Source organism: Scomber scombrus, chromosome 15, assembly GCF_963691925.1.
Source record: "Scomber scombrus chromosome 15, fScoSco1.1, whole genome shotgun sequence".
Classification (NCBI taxonomy): domain Eukaryota; kingdom Metazoa; phylum Chordata; class Actinopteri; order Scombriformes; family Scombridae; genus Scomber; species Scomber scombrus.
The window spans coordinates 15,702,209-15,726,759 of record NC_084984.1 but is presented as its reverse complement, the minus strand read 5'-3'; the positions used below and the strand labels follow the sequence as shown (position 1 = coordinate 15,726,759).

At 37.6% G+C, this 24,551-nt stretch overlaps 1 protein-coding gene across 3 annotated transcripts in view; it reads right to left on the bottom strand.

Annotated features, from left to right (window-relative positions):
* scarb1 (scavenger receptor class B, member 1) overlaps positions 1-18,543 on the bottom strand; it is a 44,685-nt gene extending 26,142 nt beyond the window's left edge. For all 3 annotated transcript variants that reach the window (XM_062434530.1, XM_062434533.1, XM_062434531.1), the window contains exons 1-4: positions 18,215-18,543; positions 16,404-16,564; positions 1,293-1,434; positions 1,002-1,205 (exon numbers count right to left, since the gene is read on the bottom strand). In XM_062434530.1, the coding sequence (XP_062290514.1) occupies positions 1,002-1,205; positions 1,293-1,434; positions 16,404-16,564; positions 18,215-18,334 (627 nt within the window). In that variant the 5' untranslated portion in view covers positions 18,335-18,543. The remainder of the gene's footprint in view (positions 1-1,001; positions 1,206-1,292; positions 1,435-16,403; positions 16,565-18,214) is intronic.
* Between the last annotated feature and the right edge of the window lie 6,008 nt (positions 18,544-24,551).

Genomic DNA, 24,551 nt, shown 5'->3' with positions numbered 1-24,551 from the left:
CATAATCATCTTTAGCACAAGTTTTATTCACATGATCATGAGTTTTGATGCTGATTCAGCTGAAACCATCACCACAAACATTGCAAAAGACATCATATGTTCTAACTTATTTAACTGTCTTTATGTCTCAAAAGTATGGCACATAGGGTTTGACGTCACAGGCTACTACCTTTGTGACTGTCCCTAAATGCTAGGACTGAGATGAGCAAGAAGGCATTTATGTTTTCTGCAGAATCAGCTTAAACTAGGACCTGGTCTCATATACAGAGTTTAAAAGCATTCTCAAGTCAATGGTTGTTGAGTCTATATAAACTTGCAAATGTTTTTGACTGATAATGGTATTTCTCCAATCACTTTAATTGACTTGCACTTTGACATGTCTATTGTCGAACTCTTTATTTTGTGATGTTGCAACCTTTTATGTCTTGAAACTGTATATTCTGCTGCTGATCTTGGCCAGGTCTCTCTATTAAACCTTTCTGGTAAAATAAAGGTTCAATAACAAATAATAAAAATTACATAATAACTGTTTCTTCATACCATGCCTGAAGCAACACGCAGTTCCTGTAATAGCAAAAAAAAAAAAAAAAAATCGAAATACTACCGAAATACTTTTACAATCTCAAGCTGGGTCTATCTGTAAGTAAAATCAATATTTATTGGAAAATAGTGCATGCATACTAACATTTTATGTCTTTATTGTCTTTATTTATATAGTAACTGGCAGAGAGGCCGACAGGAAACAGGGAGAGAGAGAGAGAAGGGAATGACCTGCAGCAAAGGTCCCTGGCTGGATTTGAACCAGGGACGCTGTGATTACATGGCAACCACTCGACCACCAAGGTTAAGGCATTCAGTCTTTTTTTTATGTGGTTATACAACATCTTTGAAACACTTTTGTGCACTTGACATATGTTCCTAGTCTCCCTTTGGTCTTCTCTGGCACAGGGGCCATAAATTCAGGCTCCTAAGAGCATCATGAACCACATTAAAGCACCCACCTCAGCAAAGAGGCCAAACTTCCCCGTTGAGGGCAGCATCCCAGGCAGATATTTATTGAGGAAATCGACCAGTCCGCTGTCATAACCCCACATCAGTTCCCCTACTGTTTTGGTCAGGAAGGGCCCCTCGTTGAAAGTCTTGAAGGTGGCGCTGATCATTAAACGGACAGCATAGGGCAGGTTTTCCATCATCACGGCTGCACCCTGAGGGCAATTTTTATGAGTTAAAACAGTGACTGAGGAAAAGACTGTGACCAAATTAACCAAACGGAGTGTAAATAATCATCTTACCAGCACCAACATGTTAGGAATCGTGACCACGTCCGACTCGTTTCCTACAGACATCGAAGGCTCGAAGTGGTACTGTCTGTATTCTCTGTACGACACCGTATCATTGGGATGAAATGTGATGTTGTCTTTCTGACAGCGTTTTCTGAAACAAAAAAAGAAGAATAAAATAAAAAAATACATTGATACACATCTTTGTTCTGTAACAGCTCAGGTAGACTGGAGAGCAAAAGCTGAGGTTCAAGGTTCACAGAATACTACTAATGTGATAAAGTGAAGAAGATTTAGTGTAGATAAGATAGACTAAAGTAAGACAGAATAAACCATTTAATTAAGAGATGGGTAACTACTATTATTAGTACAGCTCAGTACCTAACTTACAGTGCCTTTCAAAAGTATTCATACCCCTTGAACTTTTCCACATTTTGTCATGTTACAACCACAAACTTAAATGTATTTTATTGGGATTGTATGTGATAGACCAACACAAAGTAGCGCATAATTGTGAAGTGGAAGGACAATGATACGTGGTGGTCAAGATTTTCTACAAATAAAAATCTAAAAAGTGTGGCGTGCATATGTATTCAGCCCCCTTTACTCTGATACCCCTAAATAAAATCCAGTACAACCAACTGCCTCCAGAAGTCACATAATTAGTAAATAGAGTCCACCTGTGTATACTTCAAGCACAGTATAAATACAGCTGTTCTGTGAAGGCTTCAGAGGTTTGTTAGAGAACATTAGTGAACAAACAGCATCATGAAGACTAAGGAACACACCAGACAGGTCAGGGATAAAGTTGTGGAGAAGTTTAAAGCAGGGTTAGGTTATAAAAACATTTCCCAAGCTTTGAACATCTCACGGAGCACTGTTCAATCCATCATCCGAAAATGGAAAGCGTATGGCACAACCGCAAACCTACCAAGACATGGCCGCCCACCTAAACTGACAGGCTGGACAAGGAGAGCATTAGTCAGAGAAGCAGCCTAGAGGCCCATGGTAACTCTGGAGGAGCTGCAGAGATCCACAGCTCAGGTGGGAGAATCTGTCCACAGAACAACTATTAGTTGTGTACTCCACAAATCTGGCTTTTATGGAAGAGTGGCAAGAAGAAAGCCATTGTTGAAAGAAAGCCATAAGAAGTCCCATTTGCAGTTTGCCACAAGCCATGTAGGGGACACGGCAAACATGTGAAAGAAGGTGCTCTGGTCAGATGAGACCAAAATTGAACTTTTTGGCCTACATGCAAAACGCTATGTGTGGCGGAAACCTAACACTGCACATCAACCTGAACACACCATCCCAACCATGAAACATGGTGGTGGCAGCATCATGCTGTGGGGATGCTTTTCTTCAGCAGGGACAGGGAAGCTGGTCAGAGTTGATGGAAAGATGGATGGAGCTAAATACAGGCCAATCCTGGAGGAAAACCTGTTAGAGGCTGCAAAAGACTTGAGACTGGGACGGAGGTTCACCTTCCAGCAGGACAACGACCCTAAACATACCGCCAGAGCTACAATAGAATGGTTCAGATCAAAGCATATTCATGTGTTAGAATGGCCCAGTCAAAGTCCAGACCTAAATCCTATTGAGAATCTGTTTGAATCTGAAAATTGCTGTTCACAGACACTCTCCATCCAATCTGACTGAACTTGAGCTATTTTCCAAAGAAGAATGGGCAAAAATTGCAGTAGATGTGCAAAGCTGGTAGAGACATACATAAGACTCGCAGCTGTAATTGCAGCGAAAGGTGGTTCGACAAAGTATTGACTCAGGGGGGCTGAATACATATGCACGCGACACTTTTCTAATTTTTATTTGTAGAAAATCTTGACCACCACGTATCATTGTCCTTCCACTTCACAATTATGCGCTACTTTGTGTTGGTCTATCACATACAATCCCAATAAAATACATTTAAGTTTTTGGTTGTTACGTGACAAAATGTGGAAAAGTTCAAGGGGTATGAATACTTTTGAAAGGAAATGTAAATACTTTTTGGTACTGACCAAAATGTACTCTGTGATCAGATAGTTGCTGATATTTAATTTAAAAAATGAAGGTGTTAGACATATTTAGACATACTTCTTGTAGAGCTGTTTGTGTTTACACGACATTAAATATTTAAAAATGGGAACTCAACAGATTTTCCACCTTAAAATTGTGTTTCCAGGTGTTGGGGTATGACTGCATAGGTGTAAAGAAGTTGTAAAAAGTATTTTGTGTGGGTTAAGTACATCAACAGACGGGGACCTGACTTGCTTTAAATGGTCATTGTCATCTCCAATGGACTACTGCAGGGACTGTGATATAAGAATCATGTTTTCATGGATTGATGAGTATGTTTGACATTGTTTCTTCAAATGCTCAGTCAGCTACTAAAAGTAAAATGAAAGGGAGAACAATATTTAGATAAGGCTTAATGCTATTATTTGAGTCAATTCTATACTATTATGTATTTATGTAAATGTGATATTTGTCTTATAAATGTCTGTGCCTGTGCTGCAATGGTTATGATAAAGGATAACAATTGTACTGGTACCTCAACAGTGGATTTGGACCATTTCCTTTTTAAGAAAAATATAATTTTACTCATTTTTAAAACTAACATTTCTCCCACAAAAAAGCATTAAACAACTGCAGCTCATTCAGAACGCTGCAGCTCGAGTTTTGACCAGAACAAAGAGATCAGAGCACATTACTCCAGTTCTTAAGTCTTTACACTGGCTCCCAGTCAGCTATACAATAGATTTTAGTTCTGCTACTGGTCTACAAATCACTGAATGGATTAGGTCCAGAATACATGAATGACATGTTAGTAGAATATAAACCCAGTAGAGCTCTGAGATCTACTGACTCAGGTCAGATAGTGGAGCCCAGAGTTCAGACTAAACATTGTGAAGCAGCTTTTACACAACTGGAACAAACTACCAGCAGAACTGAAATCATTTTTAAATCCAGGTTAATAACACTTCTCTTCTCCTGTGCTTATGATTGAGCTCTTTCAAAGCACTTTACCTTTTAATCTTTCATTTGCACTGTATGTCCTTTTAATGATTTTAAAGCAAGTCATTATTTTATGCTGCAACCTTATATTTAATGCTCTATTCTAGTATTTTATTTCTCTCTTATTCTATGTTTCTGTACTTTGTTTTTATTATTAGTGTGTGTGTGTGTGTGGGGGGGGGGGGGTATGTATGTGTTTACTATTATTGTTTTTTATTTTTATTTCTCAAATTCCATGTTTTATATGGGGTTTTTTTTTATTTCCAATTTTTTCTGTTAAATGTTTGTTTTATATAAAGCACATTGAGTTGCCATTGTGTATGAAATGCGCTATATAAATAAAACTGCCTTGCCTTATAGTATTTTATCTAAGAATCTGTATATACATTGCAAAAGGCATCACTGGTCTAACTTAAACAAGACTACAGCAAAACCAAGTTTATAGCTGGACTCTGGAGGGTTTTTAAGTGAAATGGATACAAGAAGTAGCAGCATTCGACCGACCAATGTTGTAACCTCATCATTCAGTCAGTCAGTCATTTAGGGATATTTGTGTTTTCATGGTGTTCTGTTGCAGCCAGAAATTAGATAAGACGAAAGAAAAGCTATCTGAAGATGTGATACAAGATATGAAAACATTACCTTGACCCAGTGGCGGCTGGTGACAAAAATGTTTGGGGGGGCGCAGTTTGATGGTTGGTGGTCCTAGGGTTAGTGTCAAATTAGCCGTAGCACCACTTCATACCGCAGCAAAAAAATATAAATAAGAAAGAAAAACTAATCTAAAAACAACACAACACACTATAATGTCCCCTGGTTTGTCCCAGTATGGTATCTCTGACCCACAGAGAGAGGAATAAAAAATTATAACCAGACATGATAAAATGCCCATTTCACTCACATCACCTAAAGATACCAGCAGTTAAAGCAGAGTTACCAATAAGGTAATATGCTTAAAAAGAGACACCACCTATATTTTAGTTATTGTGTCTTCAGTCCTGATTTCACTGTAATCTGTTAGTTGTTGCAATACCTAAACATGACAATAGATGGCGCATTAAACACTATACACTGCTGTGATTAAGCATAACTTATTTAACTTATTTTAATAATGAAATGTACCCAAATCAACTGTAATAGTCAAAATTAGTTCCATCATTTCTTATCCTGCATTTATGCATTTTAGTTTTTTACACTTCATAGTTATGTCTTTTATAAAGTATTTTTTAACACTTTACAATATTAATAACAGCAATGCAGCTACTACCTGATCTTTTATATGTCCTGTTGGAGCTGCTGGATGCAGCCACTGACTGAATCTATGTTCCTCTTCTGGAGCTTGGCATAGCAGAGGTCTACATGTGGCCAGATGTGGTGAAACAGCTGCAGAAAGAGCTCAGCAATGCTAAGTCTGCTAAAAACAACTTAGCTCCATGCTATTGTCTCGATGGCTGCAGCTTTCTGTTTGATTTTTTTCAGAGAGATGTTTTAGGTCTCGTTCCCCTGTCGTTGTCCACAACGTTTCGGTGCTGACACTTTGAAACAGCAAAACAGATTAAGCAATAAAAGGAATAACTCACACTGCATCCAGCTAGCCAGCTCCGTTTATCATAACAGCAGCAGGAGAAACTCTCAGCTCCTCCATCACCTGCTGCTGCTTTATCCTCTTTCTCTCTTCTAGTGAAAGTCTTGTGAAATTATTGTTTTTGTAGAGAAATTACAAAATAATCTTCTTTAATTTCCGCGGCTCCACTTTAACGTCATCTCCTGAACCTACCGTCAGCAGGAGTTTGGGTGACAGCAGCTGACGGAGAGGGCGTGAATGACAGCCGGAACTGTCCAATCACAGTAGATTAAAAAGCATGAAACAACAACAATTCGCTGCCAATAAAAGTGGGCGTGTCCGGGGCGCACTGAGCTGCGCCCCGTGGGAAACGTGACGCAGGCCAATGAGAGAGCAGCCTCAGGTCACATGCTTGTCAAAAGTTTGAGGGCTTGCATTGACTTCCATTAGTCCGGCGCCCCGCATACAGGAAGTACATATAGAAATTAATAAAATACCATTTGGAATCGATTTAAAATGAATGATGACAGGTGCTTAGAGGCTAACAGGACCATCTTGCTAACAAATACTATTTATTTCATAATTATTTAGCATTTTCTAATTCATTTATGTTTAATATGTTTAAGTAGATTTTGGCCAGATATTTGATGGGGGCGGCGCCCCAGCGCCCCGCATTGACCGGCCGCCACTGCCTTGACCCCTGAACTGTGAGGACACTGTGCTTTTATAACTTGTGTTATTATTCAAGGATAAGATATTCTATATTTCTCTTATTTAACCTTTGTGTCGTCCTCCCGGGTCATATTGACCCCATCTGTTTTGACTGTTCCTTCTTTCCTCCCTCCTTCTCTCTTTCTTTCCTTCCTTCTTTCCTTCCTCCGTCCCCCTTTCTTCCTTCCTTCTGTCCTTCCTTCCTCCCTCCTCCTTCTTTCCTTCCCTCCTTCCTCCTTCTCTCTTTCTTTCCTCCTCCCTTCCTTCCTTCTTTCCTCTGTCCTTCTGTCTTTCCTCTTTTCTTTTCTCCCTCCCTCCATCCTTCCTTCTTTCCTCCCTCCCTCCTCCCTTCTTTCTGTCCTCCTTCCTTCCTTCTTTTCTTTCCTGCCTTCCTTCCTCCCTTCCTTCCCTCCTTCCTTCCTCCCTCCTTCCTCCCTCCTTTCCTTCCTTCTTCCCTCCTTCCCTTCCTTCCTTCTTTTCTTTCCTCCCTTCCTTCCTCCCTTCCTTCTTCCTCCCTTCCATCCTTCCTTTCTTGACTCGAGGACAACAGGAGGGTTAAAAAAGAACACTATGGAAAAGACCAGTTAGTTCTAAAACTTGAGGTGAACATATGTAGAAATGCTGAGGGGCTGCATAAAGGGCCAATTTAAAGATAAATAAGGAGCTTTTTTATAACTGGAAATCATGCAAATATATTCCAGTAGAGCTCCAGATTTAAAATACATACCTGGAAATGTGCAGAATGTGTCCCATATAAATATAATGCTATATAAATATAATATAAATAATTAAAAAACATGAAAATGTAATAAATATAATACTTATTATATTGTTTTTATTGTGTTTCTGTGCATGTTATTCTATTAATATTGTATTAGATGGAGACTTCCGGGGTCACGTAGCTACAAGATGGCAGCCTAGTTTTGACGCTCCCCGACCGACACAGAAAACAGCCCTAAAAAAGTTGAAAATACCCTGAACAACGAGTTAAAGCAAATATGACGGACAATAGGGCTAATAAGGGACCATATAGGAAGACCAGAAGCACCGCAGCGGTAGGAGATGAGGATGAATGGCCCCCGCTAACTCAGCCTAGCCGAAGTAGCTCCCCAACGCTACACGAGGAAAACGAAGCAGAAGACACAACCCTGCACTCCATCCTAAGCGAGATAAAGAACTTCAGACGGGACAACAAACAACAACTCGCGGAGATTAAGCAGGAATTGCACAGCACCAACAACAGACTGGATGAGGCTGAGGGTAGGATCAAAGAAACTGAGACAGCACTGCAGGCCATGGCTACGCTAATGAAAAAGCTAATGAAACGGCAGGCTAGCATGGAGGCTAAGCTAACGGACCAGGAGGGGCGAGCCCGCCGGGATAATCTCCGGATACACGGCATACCTGAGAAGGAGGAGGGAGACAACATGTGCGCCTTTCTGGAGAAACTACTGAGTGATACACTGGATATCCGCGGACTCAGGATCGAACGAGCACACCGGAGCCAAGCACCTGCACCGGAGGAACCACAGGCGAGACCCCGGTCCATAATCGCAAAGTTCACGAGTTACAGAGTCAAGGAAGAAGTTATCCGCAGAGCTTGGCAGAAAAAGGCAGTGTATTACAAGAACACCCGCTTCTTCGTGGATCACGACTACCCGACCGCGGTGCTTAAGAAACGTTATGAGTACAATGAAGCGAAAAAGATCTTGAGGGAGAAAAAAATTAAATTTCAAACCCCCTATCCGGCCAAGCTACGGGTCCACTACGACGACGGCACAGAGACATATCTGAACGCAGGGGACGCCACAGCAGACATGGCGAAACGAGGACTCCCTGTCACCGTCATCACGGCCCCAATCGACACAGATCACCGGGAGCTGCAACTCCTTTCATCATGGCAGATGGCCGGAGACCCGAGGGGAACATCAGACGCGGACGCAGGAGCACAACGACAACCCTCCCACAGATCTTACAGAGAGAAGCTACAGCAGTTTAAACACACACACTCAACAAAGTGAACCCCAACGATGACTTGTACTCATATGATCCCAGATAAGTAACTTATGTTTATTTAGTTTCATATAGCATATTATTTTATTTTGGTCTCAGAAAGAGTTTACCAGGAATTAAGATATGTAAAACATAACTTAAGCTAAGAGGGGGAGAGATGGAGGGAGGAGAGAGAGAAAGGGGATGAAAGAGACGGCAAGCGACTAGTCAGTTTTAAGTGAAGGGGGATACATTTAATTTACTTTGATTTGGAATCAGAGACCCAATCTAGAAGGAAAAGAGGAAAACCCTTACCCCCCATACCGCCCCCCCCCCCCCCCCCATTATTTTTGTTTTACTTTATTTATTTTTTATTTTTTCTTTAGCTACTTTCCCTCCCCCTCCGTTATTTTGACTTGATCTTGAACTCCAAAGGACTTAACCTGGATCTGAGACATTTAAAAGAAAAAAGACTAACACATAACACGGGACTAAATGGGACCAGTCTCTTCTAAGTTTTGTTAATTATTTTGATTTTGAACTCTGAAGGATCAACCCATGATGTAAGACTCAGATACTACATAAACTGAGAAATGGGGTCACGAGTGAAGCCTCTCAGTCTTGAATTAAGGGATTTATCAGGAAAAAAACAAACACTTACGGTGACTGATCAAGGTCTCCTATAACCATCTATACAACACTGTCGGGACACGGAAACGCAAAAGGCATGTCAAAGACATGAGCCCATCTTCCAGGGCCCCTCTCTCTGTGAGGAGAGGACTTTCCCTCAAGGAGTGCTTAAACACCAGAAGCACCCGAAAGGCTTGATTCGATCGAGCCTCATCGATGGAGGCAACAAACACCAAAGTAAATAAAAAAGACTCATTTAGATGTAAGTTATTTTTACATTTGTACAAAGTTTTGTTCACTAAGTTCATGAATGTTTTCGGGATGTTTAAGGTCTTAAACAACACAGCACAACACAGGTAGAAAGACGACACAAATAACCTGCAAAATAAATGACAGACAACCAAAATATTAAGATTATTTCATATAATATAAACGGAATCCTGAATCCAGTGAAAAGAAGTAAGATTCTGAGTAAACTGAAAAAAGAAAAAGCACACATTGCATTGTTACAGGAAACGCACCTGAGCTCAATTGAACATGAGAAATTGGGGAGGCTGGGTTTTTCAAAAGTGTTCCACTCATCATACAAATCTGGTCATAGAAGAGGTGTAGCCACCCTAATGTCTCAAAGACTCCCCTTTGAGAAGACCCGGGAGATTAAAGATAAAGAAGGGAGATACTCACTGGTCTCAGGGAAAATAGAGGGCACAGAAGTTTCGATACTGAATGTTTATATCCCCCCCGGCAGTAATATAGCAATCTATAGGAAAATATTTGACTTAATGTCAGAAGCAACAGGCATTCTTATTTGTGGAGGGGATTGGAATATTCGAATTAACCCAAGGCTAGACTCTTCCAAAATGTTTACACAAACCTCAACCCATAAAAAAATTAAGATTCTCATGTCAGAATTTGGGGTGATTGACCTATGGCGAGATGTTCACCCATCAGAACGAGACTACACTCATTATTCTAACCCACATGATGTATACTCGAGAATTGATTACTTTTTTATTTATAAGAGGGACCGCCATAGAGTACAGCAGTGTGAACATGGAAATATTGACTTATCAGATCATGCCCCTATCCTGTTAACAATTCAAATAAACAACAGCCCAAGAAATACATTATGGAAACTAAACTCCAGTATCCTTAATGATCAGCAATTCAAAACACAAATAAAAAGAGAAATAGAACAGTTTTTACAAGAAAACAACAATAATGAAGTTACCTCAGAAATAGTATGGGATACACTTAAAGCTGTCTTCAGGGGGAAAATAATCTCATATTGTGCAAAAAAAAAGAAAGAAAGACAAGAAAGTCTAGCAAAATTAACTAGAGAACTGGAAGAGCTTGAAACAAAACACAAAAAGGACTTAAATCGGAATATTGAGTTGCAACTTAAAGAAACCAGGAAGGCGATAAACACCTGGTACACCCAAGAAACTCAAAAAAAAATGTTCTTCACAAAACAAAAATACTATGAGTCGGGCTCAAAGTTCGCAAAACTGTTAGCAAGAAAACTACAAAAACAGAAAGCAGACAGCAATATTCACAAAATCAGGGATCCAATTACAAAGGATCTGGTATATAAAAGAGAAGAAATACAATCAGCCTTTCAAAAATATTACAAAGAACTATACTCCCAATCACGATTAGAGGAAGAACAGAATACTAGAACATTTTTAAACTCTCTTAACCTACCTATCTTAAACGAAGAGCAAAATAAAGAATTAACGGCAGAAATAACAGAACAAGAATTAGACGAAGCCATATCAAGGCTACAAACCAACAAGTCACCTGGACCAGACGGATTCTCGTCCGAATGGTACAAAGCCTTCAGGACCGAACTAAAACCATATCTCCTTCACATATTCAATAAAGCTTTGAAAGAAGGAAAAATCCCACCAACATGGAAGGAGGCCACTATAACAGTCATACCCAAAGAGGGAAAAGATAGATTAGAATGTGGCTCGTTCAGACCAATCTCAATTCTCAATATCGATTACAAACTATACACATCGATTCTCGCAAGACGAGTTGAAAAAGTTCTACCCCAGCTCATCCATACAGATCAGACCGGATTTGTTCCACAGAGACAAACACACGACAATATAAGACGATCACTACATGTATTAAGCCATATTCAAGAACAGAAATTACAGGCTTTACTCGTTAGTTTGGACGCAGAGAAGGCCTTCGACTCAGTGAGCTGGGGGTTCTTATACCTGGTCCTTGAGAAATTCGGCTTTCACAAGAGTTTTGTTAATGCAATTAATTCATTATATAACAACCCTACTGCCAGAGTTAAAATAAATGGGCACCTATCAAAGACCATTAAACTAGAACGAGGTACAAGACAAGGTTGTGGGATGTCACCTCTTCTTTTTGCTCTCTTCATAGAGCCACTAGCCCAATGGATCAGGCAGACAGACAACATCAAAGGAATTAACATAAGTAATGACAATCACAAGGTGGCGCTGTACGCAGACGACATCTTGGTGTTCCTAACTGAACCATCTAAATCTCTCCCCAAATTATTTAAATTACTAGAACAGTATGGTAAATATACAGGGTACAAGCTAAATATCCAAAAGACACAAATTTTAAAACTTAATTACAACCCACCAATAGAGCTCCAAAAGAGATTCCATATGAAATGGGACCAAGAAGCAATAAAATATCTTGGAATATTATTGCCAAAAGATATAACCACAACTAAAAAAATTAACTATGACCCACTTATAAACAAATTAAAAGCAGATATTGCAAGATGGAACTCAAATCCATTTGAGTTTAACACAAAGAATAGAATCAATTAAAATGAACATCCTTCCTAGGATTTTATATCTGTTTCAGGCTCTCCCCGTCGAAATTAAATCCCAACAATTTAATGAGTGGGACAAAATACTTTCAAGATTCATCTGGCAAGGGAAAAAACCAAGAGTAAGATTTAAAACGTTGCAACTCCCCAAAAAAGAGGGTGGAATGGCAGTCCCACATTTAAGAAATTACTTTTACTCAACTCAGATCAAGCCATTATTAAATTTATGTAATCAGGAATATAACGCAAGATGGAAGGATATAGAAAAGACCTTAATTAGGGATTCCCCAATTCAAGCAGTGTTAGGTAATAAGGAAATAAAACAAACAATAAGTAAACTAAAAAACCCATGGCTGAAGTTCCAACTTAAAATCTGGAACACAATCAAAACAGAATATAAATTACTGGATAAATTATGGTTCATCAGATGGATTGCATATGATCCTGACTTCAAACCAAACCAATTAGACCTCAGATTCAAAACCTGGACAAGCAAAGGGATCTCAACATTCTACTCACTTACAAATAAAGGAATACTAAAAGACTTCCAAACGCTAAGAAGAGAATTCTCCTTAGAACAGCAGGACTTTTACAGATTCTTGCAACTTCGTAATTATTTTGATAAATGCAACAAATCACTTCCCGTAGACCTAGAGGATGCAATAGTAAAAGAATTCTTGAGGTCATACTCAAATGAGTCAATTGAAGGCGCCATCTCAAGGTTGTACAAAGGCCTCATAACAAAAAAACCATACACCACAGAATATATCAAAAATAAATGGGAAAAAGAAGGATAACTTGACATAACCAAAGAAGAATGGCTTAACTACTGCAAAATTCTGTGGAGATGCACAAGTGCACATACATGGAGGGAATTTGCGTGGAAGTGTTTGATAAGATTTTTTACTACTCCAAAGATGAAAATTCATTACACAGGGGAAGACCCCATATGCTGGAGAGGATGTGGAGGTCGAGATGCAAATCATTGGCATATATTTTGGAAATGCCCAGGGTTGCAGAATTTTTGGTCAGATGTTCATAAAACAATGGAGGAGATATTTCATATACAGATACCCAACCAATTTGAAACCTTTATCTTAGGCAAATCAGATTTTATTATTGGAAACACTAATAGATATCTTTTTATAATTATGGTAACTGTAGCTAAGAAAAATATCACTAGACACTGGCTTCACCCCAAACCTCCTACAGTGAGTGAATGGATGGACAGGGTTGACGACATATATCGAATGGAAAAAGTCACACACTCACTTAATCTACAGATGGACAGATTTAATAAAATATGGTCAAAGTGGATCTCCTTTGTTGAAAAAAGACGACCTAACTGAAGGGACACGACAGAATGATCCTCATTAAACAACAAAACATTGGGGTCTTTCCTTATCTGAACACACAAAAAGAATATAGGCCTACTACTGCTAGTTCAACCTCCCATATGTGTTGATATTCTCTAATCAACCTGTGTTTTTCTAATATACATCCCAGTTCTTATGTTTCTTCTGTTCTATTGAAGTTAACTAAAAAAAATATATATATTTTTTCATTGCTGGTATTGTGCCATATCTTAACTAAATATTTTATTGTTGTGGGGGTAAAGAAAGAAAAAGAAAAAAAAGCACTACAGAGTTAATAATACAGTATAAATTGTTCTGTGTGGTTTTGAAAATACTCAGTACGCCACTGTTAGACTTTGTTCTTTACATGTACTTCCTTTAACAAGTGTAATGGATGTTTCATATGTGTACTGTACCTTGCATTGAATAAAAATTGTAAATTTAAAAAAAAAAAAAAATATTGTATTAGATGAAGCACTTTGTAACGTCGGTTTGGAAAGGTGCTATAGAAATAGAGTTTATTATTATTTTTATTATAAATTACATGTAAATGCACACACTTTAAGCTTTTAATTGAACATCTGAAATGAACTCAGCTCAAAGTTAGTCAAGTTGCAGCAGGCAGATGAACATGAAGAAGAAAATAAGCAAGAATCTGATGTATAAAATCTTTGTGTTACTGCTGGAACTTCTTTTTTTAAATTTACGACAATGTACAATTCTTATCAAATCTAGGTCAACAAATGTTTTTACGATGTGGTGAATGATGCTTTACAGTGACAAGCCTAATCCCCCTCCATTACACATATGGAATAGTTACGACAATGTTTTGGATGTGGCGAAAAGGTTAATTTGCATTGGCTTTACAGTGACCAACATCTGCAGCAAAGCACATAGTGTTCCCAAAAAGTAAGCCAATTGCACACAAATTGCACTCCGCTTTGCAAAGTCTGCAGCTTATGGGCCATATGGACGAACGTGTGATGTGATGCAATAAAAAAAAGGGCAAAGATTTAGTCAGAACTGTGTCATAAACTATGTGCTCTGCAAATGTGTGGGACACGGTGATCTATGCAATTGAACTTCTGTCAGGTAAAATGGTGTGATGCTGCCCAAATGTTGTTACATAACTATACTGTATGTTTGGGGGTGGGGGGCACAACACATAACTTACCACAGCTTTTTGGCAGCATGTATTGACTTAGATTTTACTGTTATGTCAATGGAAAAAAAGTCCCAGCAGTAACATAAAGATGATGTAATTCAGATTATTGCTCACTTTAAGATGAGTTCATTAAATCCTGGATGTCCCAAAGTTTTCTTTAAATCTAATGATGATCAGTCTGAGGTCATTGTCAAAACTTCATCAAATAATATTAAGCAGGCTGCTGTGAATCTAAAAAGTAATATTTGATGCTAATCTCTGTCAATAATGTCCAGCTCAAGATACAAAGTTGCACCTGCTTTTATCTGTTGATTATGATTATTGCAACATGCCTCACATATATACTGAACATTTCCAGGTATATATTTTAAATCTGGAGCTCTACTGGAATATATCTGCATGATTTACAGTTAAAAACTCTTATATATCTTTTAGCAATGTTACCCTTTATGTAGCCTCTCAGCTCAGTTCAGTAAAAAGATATCAGGCAAGAAGTCTCCAATTGAAGATGACTCAGTAAATGCATCTTACAACACACAGGACAAAGTGTTCTGATAACCTTTCTCCTCTAACACAGAGCGATGTAGTCAAAACACTGTGACAGAATTTTTCTGTATAGTGGAGAGCTGGAGGGGGGGGTGTTACCTAAAACATGCTCACCATATGTGACCTACATTATTTAACTTGTATAATGAGGCGGGTGAAAAAAAATTTGCAGCAGTAACAGAAAGATTTTATACATCTGATTCTTGCTCACTTTCACCTTCACATTCAATGCATAATGTTAAATAAAAAGCTTAACATGCATGTACATGTTTTTAAGAATGAAAGGGGACATATTCTGCACTTTTTCTGGTGGAATATCTTTGCATGATTTCCAGTTAAAAACTCCTTATTTCTCTTTATACGGTCCCTTCATGCAGCCGCTCAGTTCAGCCTCTTTCTGAAACAGAGCTGAGACTCTTAAGAAGTATTTCTACAATATGTTCACCTCAAGTTTTGGAACTAAGACCAAGTTTAGTGTCCAACATCATAAAAGAAATAAAAATAAAAAAACCTTATATGTCCTATTTAACTCTCCTGTTGTCCTCAAGTCAAGGAAGGAGAGGAAGAAGGAAGGAAGGAATGAGGATGGAAAGGTGTAAGAAGGGAGGGAGGGAGGAAAAGAGGAAGGAAGTAAGGAGAGAAGGAAGGGAGGAAGGAAATGAGGAAGGAGGGACAGGAGGAAGGAAGGAAGCAAGGAAGGAAAGGAGGAAGGAAGGAAGGAAAGGAAAGGAGTAAGGAAGGAGGGAGGGAAGGAAGGAGTAAAAGAGGAAGGAAGTAAGGAGAGAAGGTAGGGAGGAAGGAAAGGAAGAAGGAAGTGAGGAAGTGAGTAAAGAAGTATGGAAGGAGGAGGGAGCAAAGAAAGAGGGAAGGAGGGGAAGAACAAAGGACAATTTAAAGAAAGAGGGAGGAAGGAAGGAAAAAAGGAAGGAAGGAAAGAAGGAACAGTCAAAAGAAATGGGGTCAATTTGACCCGGGAGGACGACAGGAGGGTTAAATGAAAAGGCTTGTGTTATTATATATTTTTCTTTTTGTCAGCAACCAACAGTGTGTTAGTCCATCACTCAAATACTCTCCCTATAGCCTAGGGCTTTCAGCACCAAAGCCATTAGCTCCTAACCCATTTATCTTTATACTGGCTCTTTATGCAGCCTCTCAGCTCAGTCAAATTATATCAGAAAAGGAGTCCAGAAGAGAGAATGACTGGATAAATGCATCTTGCAGCATTAGCAGGTTGCAGGACAAAGTGTACTGATAGTGGGGGAAATGCAATATCAATATAGTATAGATAATGTACGGTTCAATGTATGTTCACACTCTATACCTGTACACATAAGGTCCTCTCTGCTCCACCATGGGCTTCTCTCCGTTCAGTATCTCCTTCGGGTTGAGGACGTTGAAGAAGTAGACAGACATGTAGAAGGGAACGGGAATGTCCCTCCACATGGTGTAGGACAGGTCGTTGTTTGGGTCGATCACGGTGTTCTGAAAATGGAGAAAAATAATAATAATTAAAGAAAAATAGATTAAATCTACATAAACTGGCTCATACACACACATAGACACACATGCACAGACACAATCTGGCTGTAATGTTTTAGGTTTAACATGCAGAAGTATTCAAATCCTTTCCTTAAGCAAAAGTATCACATAATAAAAAATACTAAATATCAATTAACCAATCAATCAACCTCACTTTATTTATGATAATAATACATAAACAATTGTAGACCGAGGACGACATAAAGAAAAGAAACAAAGAGATGATGAAGGAACAAAAACAAAGAACAAATTACAAAGAAAAGAAAAAGTTTTACGTTTACTAAGTGAATTTTGTATTTTTTATAATAATAATAATTAAAGAAAAATAATTATATCTACCCAACAAACATTAAATAAATGTTGTTGTTTTTTTTTTTTTACATATGTGGAGCTGAGCAGTGTCACATCTCAAATAAATAAATCATTTTGTTGATAGAAATCTGTCAAAAACCTGCAAAATATTCAGTTTTAAATGTTACAATGTTGAAAATACTCACTTTTAAGAAGCTGATACCAGATGGTTTCTGGCATTTTAGCTCAAAAAGTAACTCAAAGGATTATTCAACTTTATTATTGACTAAATATCCACTTATATTACATTATTAGAACAATGTGATCCTTAAGATTCTGGGCACAGACAGAGTCAATGACCTTTGCTGCAGCAGTCAGCACGAGTCAATCTCACTTCCCAATGGTTAAATTCCTCTTTCTTCCACAATCATCTCTGTTCCTCAGTAGCGTTTGTATAATCTGCATCTTTTTGAATATTGACACTAGCCTGATTGATTGATGAAATCAGCCATAGTGGAAAGACAATAAGTAGTCTACAGTAAATGTGATTAGAACTTGATTTCATTACAATTCATCTTTTTTTAATGCTTGTAAATGATTGTTTAATGTATAGAATGTCAAAAAAATGTGAAAATGCCCATTCAGAGTTTCTGTGTCATCTTTAAATTGTTTGTTTTGTACAATTAATATCCCAACCCCCAAAACATTTGACTAATGATAAGAAACCTAATTTAACTTTTTTTTTTAACAAAGAAAAGCAACAAATCTTCAGCACTAAGAATACAAAATTAGCTCTTTTGCATCTGATTACTTAATAGGAATGTACTCTGTGGCATGACACATACCATTACATAATGACATTTGCAATTAAGTGATGATATGCACAGTTTTGATCATCTTTTCTGTGCAGGATAACTTCAACTTCATTTATATAGCACTTTAAAACACAGCATAGTTGTTCCAAAGTGCTTCAAACAGAGGAAAAACACAATAATATATATATATATATATATATATATATATATATATATATATATATATATATATATATATATATATATATATATATATAACGTGAGCTAATACAATCATCAGGTGTTTATCTCCCTGCCTGCACACATTATCATATATATAAGTACTGTTTTCCTTAATCATGAGCTCGTTTGGAGCCCTTTGACACCTCAGCTGTGCGATAACCAAAACAACTTGACTCAGCACATTAACACACACACATTAACACACACACAGCCTTTTTAAACATGCTCAAAACGTCTAAACAAGAAGTGCAAAGTCCCCGCTTACCTTCACTATCTGGTCGTCGATAATTAAAGGTCCCACAAAAAGAAGCACCAACCCGAAAGACACTGTTAGGACACCTGCCACTATAAAACCTATAGCGAGTTTGAATTTATTTATGGCCATAGCTCCTTCTTCTTCTTCTTCTTCTTCTTCTTATGTTGATGTCACTGAGCTTGTTTACGTGACGTTTAAATATCTTACGCAGCAAACAGATAGCTAAACTGACTGTCAAAGGATTGAGCAGTGTCTGAAGCACTAACACGCGTCAGGTTGAGTTACTGTCTTCACTTCTGATCAATCATTATTCTCTCTGATCGATGGAGGTTGACCTGCTTCTGTTGTCGCTGTATTTATAGTCGGCCGGCAACGCCTCCTCCACGCGCATAGAATTATGGGAGTTGTAGTGTTAGGTGATACTATAGGATTCCTCGCGCTCTCTGGCTCTGGCTCATACACACACACACGCACATACACGCACGCGCGCACACACATAGACACACACATAGACACAATCTGGCTGTAATGTTTTAGGTTTAACATGCAAAAGTATTCAAATCCTTTCCTTAAGCAAAGTATTACATAATAAAAAATACTAAATATTAACCAATCAATCAATCAATTAATCAAACTGTATTTATGATAATAATACATAAACAATTGTAGACCAGGGACGACATAAAGAAAAGAAACAAAAAGATGATGAAGGAACAAAAACAAAGAAAAAGAAAATGTTTACTAAACGCATTTTTTACCTTTACTAAGTGAATTTTGACTAAGTTTTTTTATTTTTATTTACTTTTACTAGATTCAGATTCAGATTCATTTTATTCTTTGTCCCAAAAGGGCAATTAGTTTGCAGCAGGAATACAGAAAAAACAACACAGACCACACAACAGATTAAACACAACAACAACATTAATTAATTGCAGTTAAAAACATGAATTTTATAAAAGAAAAACTAATAAATACGTCCAAGCCGGATGGACAAGGACTATCTCCCTCTGTAAAGTGCATTCAGTGCTTGGACGGAAAGAGGGATAAAGGATTTTTTGTACCGCTGTTTAAAAGCTATGTGAGTGCTGAAGCGCCTGCCAGATGGTAAAAACGTATACTCTCCATGCAGGGGGCGACTTTTGTCTTGATAAATGTTAATTGCTTTGTTTAACACCTGCTTGTTATAAAATTCTGCAAGACTGCTAAACTCCACTCCCACTATCTTGCTGGAGACCTTCCCAATCTATTATCAGTGCACTCTTATCTCTGATTGGGAGATTTCCATAACAGCAAATTACAGAAAATGTCAAAACTGACTCAATAAAATAAGAGCTCTATAAACACGGTCATAAGTGATTCTTCCACATGGAACTTGGCACGTTTCCTGAGTGCAGAGAGTCTTTGATGTCCTCTCTTGCACACAGAGGAAGTGTTCAAATCAAACTTTAGTGCCTCAATATTTATAGCAAGTCACCAAGTCGGCATCCTGTCCCTTAATTACACTACATTGAGGGGCAGGGGGAAGGCGTCTAAAATCTATGGACTTTTGTTTTAGTGATGTTTAGATGCAGAAAGGCATCATCACACCAGGACACGAAATCATCCATTACAGGGCCATGCTGATTCTCCTGGGAGTTAAGAAGAGTAATCCTCTAACTTAATAATGTATTGTAAGCGGACAGCATCACCACAAACAGTATACGCTTTTTTAAGAGCTTCTTCCCTGCCACAGTGAGACTCTTGGCCAAAACAAAATGACCTACCTCACAGCATATCATACTGTACTTATTGTGTGTCTTTTTAAATTTTGTCTTGACTCTCTGAACAAACCGCACAAAAGTTCCTATGTGTGAAAGCAGAAAATGGCAAATAAAGTTCTTGAATCTTGAATCTTGTATCTATTTACTAAGCAAGTGTTTGACTTTTACTAAGTGAATTTTGCTTTTAATCAAATTTTTTGGACTTTTACTAAGTTTTCTTTTTTTTACTTTTAAGTAAATGTTTGACTTTTACCAAGTGAATTTTACTTATGATCACATTTTTGACTTTTACTAAGTAAATTCTGACATTTGACCTTTACTAAGTGGATTTTTGACGTTTATTAAGTGAATTTTTGTAAAGTAAAATCAGTTTACTTAAAAAGTGTTGGGAATAAGAGCTGTAGTGTCTACACAGAATGAGCCTTTCCTTCAGTGTTATACACTCACTGAGGACTTTATTAGAAACATCTGTGCAATTTAATGCAATTAAATAAAAACACTCTCAGTATAATGCTCTCCAGTACAACACCACCACCACCACCACGACTTCAGAGATAAACAAAATAGAAGTATCACCTTTCTGACATCAACACAAACTGAAAAAAAGCTTCATAAAAGTAGATTTTATGGCAGAGCTGTTGTACTGGATCACATTAGATCGCACCTTATCATCATTATTATTATTATTATTATTATGCATTTGTTTACTATGACACTTTCAAATTCACATAATAAACATCAATAATAAACAAATTGTTATGGCTGAGTAGAGTTTTGTTTTTTAATGTGAACTTTCCGTTAAAAAAAACAAACAAAAACATGCCCTCTTCTTCATTTTATAATCTGAATATTATATTATATACTATCATTGGTTCTGAGCCTAAATGTGATTTGATAGAAGAGACAGTTCAGAGATACAGACGTTTTTGGGGAGTCAAACACTATTGTGTGTAGTCTGAAGTTTGGCATACCAATATCAGGCTATTTTAGCTCGATTTGTTGAGTTGGATCAAGTAACATTATCCTGACCCTGGAATAGACCAACACAAAGCAGATAAACTAAAAGGAAGGGTGGGGGACGGAGCCTTTTTCCAAACTTTTCCTGAGGGTAGACCCACAGTGTGAGACTTTGAAAAACTGCTGCTTTGCATTTATTCTCATTCTCCAATGCTGCAACATGAAAGTTCTGTTTACATGTTGTTGTAATATAACACCGAGAACTCATTCTGCATAATGTGTCATTTTAAGTGAATTTTGTTGCTACTACTTAAATTTAAAAAAAAAAAAGTAATGCAGGATTTAATGGAATTGAGTTTAATTGAGTAAATAATCTGAATACTTCTTCCACCACTAATGAAAACACCAATGTATTTTTAAAGACACTTTTACTTGTAATGCAAACACTCTTCACAAAAAACTATAGCGGTTCTAGATTAGTACAAGACTGTGTGACTCTTAATGACTCATAATATTAAGAAAGTGATATTAAATGGCATGTCATCCTAATTCAAATGTCAACAAAGCCTTATTTTGTTTAAAACTTCTTATTTTGATTATCTTATTATTATTATAAGGAGGATCTATATTAAAGGTTCGCCATTTCTGGCTGCATTGCTTTGAGCAGGAGGATATCTCAATGGGATTTAGTCAAATATTAGTCAAAGTTGCGCTTTTCATCCAGAGGCACCATGCTGTCACAGATAACATTTTAACAATAGATCCAAATGACTTGCACAGAGTTACTTTTAGGTGCAGCTGCAGAAATCTCAAAGCGCAGCACATGAATTTATCTTTTTTTTTTTGTCTATATTGCGCAAAGATTGAGCGCAAAACCTGCAAATCTGCGTCGTCGTCACCAGCGTGTATTGAATACTCCTCTGCTTTTTTTTCAGTGGATGAATTACACACAGACACACAAACAGTCAACATTAACTTTTAGGTGCAGCAGTTCACGCTGCTATCTGCAGAAATCTCAAAGCGCAGAATATGAATTTATCTTTTTTTGTTTGGTCTATATTGCGCAAAGATTGAGCGCAAAACCTGCAAATCTGCGTCGTCACCAGAGTGGAACATGCTCCTCTGCTTTTTTTCAGTGGATGAATTACACACAGACACACAAACAGACATTTACTTTTAGGTGCGGAAGTCCACGCTGCTATCTGCAGAAATCTCAAAGCTCAGCACATGAGTTGATCTTATTTTTAGTCTATAATGCGCAAAGATTGAGCGCAAAACCTGCAAATCTACAACTTCAGAGTCTATTGAATGCTCTTTTAGTTTTTTTTTCAGTGGATAAATTACAAAAAACAACCAAAAAAGAAATTATTATTCATCCAAATGCAGGAAATACGATGATGACTTACTTTAGTTATCTGGTCCTTCATTACTGCTGATCCCACAAACAGAAGAATCGCTCCAAAAATCACCGTCAGAGTCCCTGTCACCATAAATCCAATAGCTAATTTAGATTTATTGATGGCCATAGTTGCTAATAATGACCAATGCCGCTTGATAATAACAGTAATGTCTATTTATTTTTTTCCCCAGCTGCCTCTGTGTCTGCAGATGCAACAGGTTGAAATGTGATGAGGTGCTGCTGAGTTAAAGTCCCGCCATGAACAGTGATGGATGGAGAGGAAGCTGCATTCCTGCGTGTCGGCTGTTTATAGTCTGCAGACCCCTCCCCACTCTGAAGGGCGTGTTTGCATCTCATACACTTCTGTCCAAAAACCATGCTAATTTGTGGGGTAGTCACATTGTAGTCAGATGATAGCTCCATTTGTCACTTAAAGGGTTTTTTCCTAATCTACTTACAAGCAGCAGTGCAGATCAGGTCGATACCATAAGTACATGTTCTCGAATGAAGTGCAGTTTAAAGGAGCATTACAATTTATACATTAAATCCAGTGCATTTATTTTTGACTGCTCTAACACATACACATATGAGTTATTTAAAAAGCTTTATTCAACTTTTCAAGAGGCAGCAACAATGATGAATACAGACAACATAAAAGAAGATATGATATCAAAGCGTCATGCAAACTATTGAACCCTGAAGATACTGTAAGATTCCCAAAAACTATATAGATACAATAAATGAATTAGAAGAACTTCCATCTAAAGTAGTGACTCAATTACTTTAATTAGGTGCTAAAATACCCCATAAACACATTTTTTTTTTTACATTTGGCTAAAATGAAAATGTTTTTCTTGCTGTAATGATTTCTCTTGTTCATACTGACCCTTAGAAGATCCCTTCATAATGCACTTACAATGTAGGTGATGGAGGACTAAATCCACAGTCGTCCTTCAGTCCCCCCCCCCCCCCAAAAAAAAAAAGTTAAATTAAAAGTTGATCTGAAGCTAAAATGAGTCAAATCAAGTCTTCTATGTTGCAACGTTACAGTGTTTTTAGTAGCAAAGTCTTTTTGTTACTATACTTCCACCACAGCTCAACAGGGAAACACTAAGAGGGAATTTGATGCTAAAAAGACTGTAAATGTGTCAGATATCACTTGATATGACTAACTCAGACTGCTGAAGCTCAATAGAAGCTGATAATCTACTTTTAAATGCATTTAGTTCGTCTACAGTTAAAATGCAAGTACAGGAAGATAAAGATACAAACACAAAGAGATTAAATTATTTATTATTGGTTTTTCCATCAATGGGACATTAATAAGCAACATTTTACAGATAAATTAATTGTTTTTAGTCCTTTTCTTGTCTCCAGGTTCAGTTTGAAGCTTTTCTTGTTCTTCTATGATCTTGTGTGATATTTAAACTGAATATCTTTTGATTGTGGACTTCATTTAAATGTGTCAACTTGAGCTCTGGGAGATTTTGAAGGACAGTTTACTACAATTTTCTGTCTTTTTGTTACTATACTTCCATCACAGCTCAACAGGGAAACACTAAGAGGGAATTTGATGCTAAAAAGACTGTAAATGTGTCAGATATCACTTGATATGACTAACTCAGACTGATGAAGCTCAATAGAAGCTGATGATCTACTTTTAAATGACTGTGTGGACACACTGTGGATTTTGTCCTCCATCACTTTACATTGAAAGCACATTTGAAGATCTTTTAATAGCCAGTATGACTGATTTACATTGTGGTCCTTATTGTAAAGTTGTTTGTCTTTCAGCATCTGAACCTGATTTACTTCTCAAAACAGGACGAGCACAAGAGAGCCTGGAGATATTCTTGAGTGGTAATTTCCTGGTTCTTACTGCTGCTGCTACTACGACTACTGCTGGGTGTTTTGATAGTTGCTGAGCCTGGTTTCACTGCACACTTCTTCCACAAGTGTGAGTCACACCCACTTTCATTGTGATGGTAATATTGGTGCAAACTGCAAAGCACTTAGAACGTATCGAATAATGTATTATGTATTTCTCTCAAACTTTAAGTCAAATTGCATATATACTCACAGGTGTTTGTTTATTTATTTGGTTAAAATTGCAATTACCAAAAAAAAAAGCACAGCATCCCTACATTGATGTTGGGGATGGAGTTCAGTCTTGGTTCTGACTGAAAAATGTTGGTACTGTAATTTTATATTTGTGTAATATCTTGATATC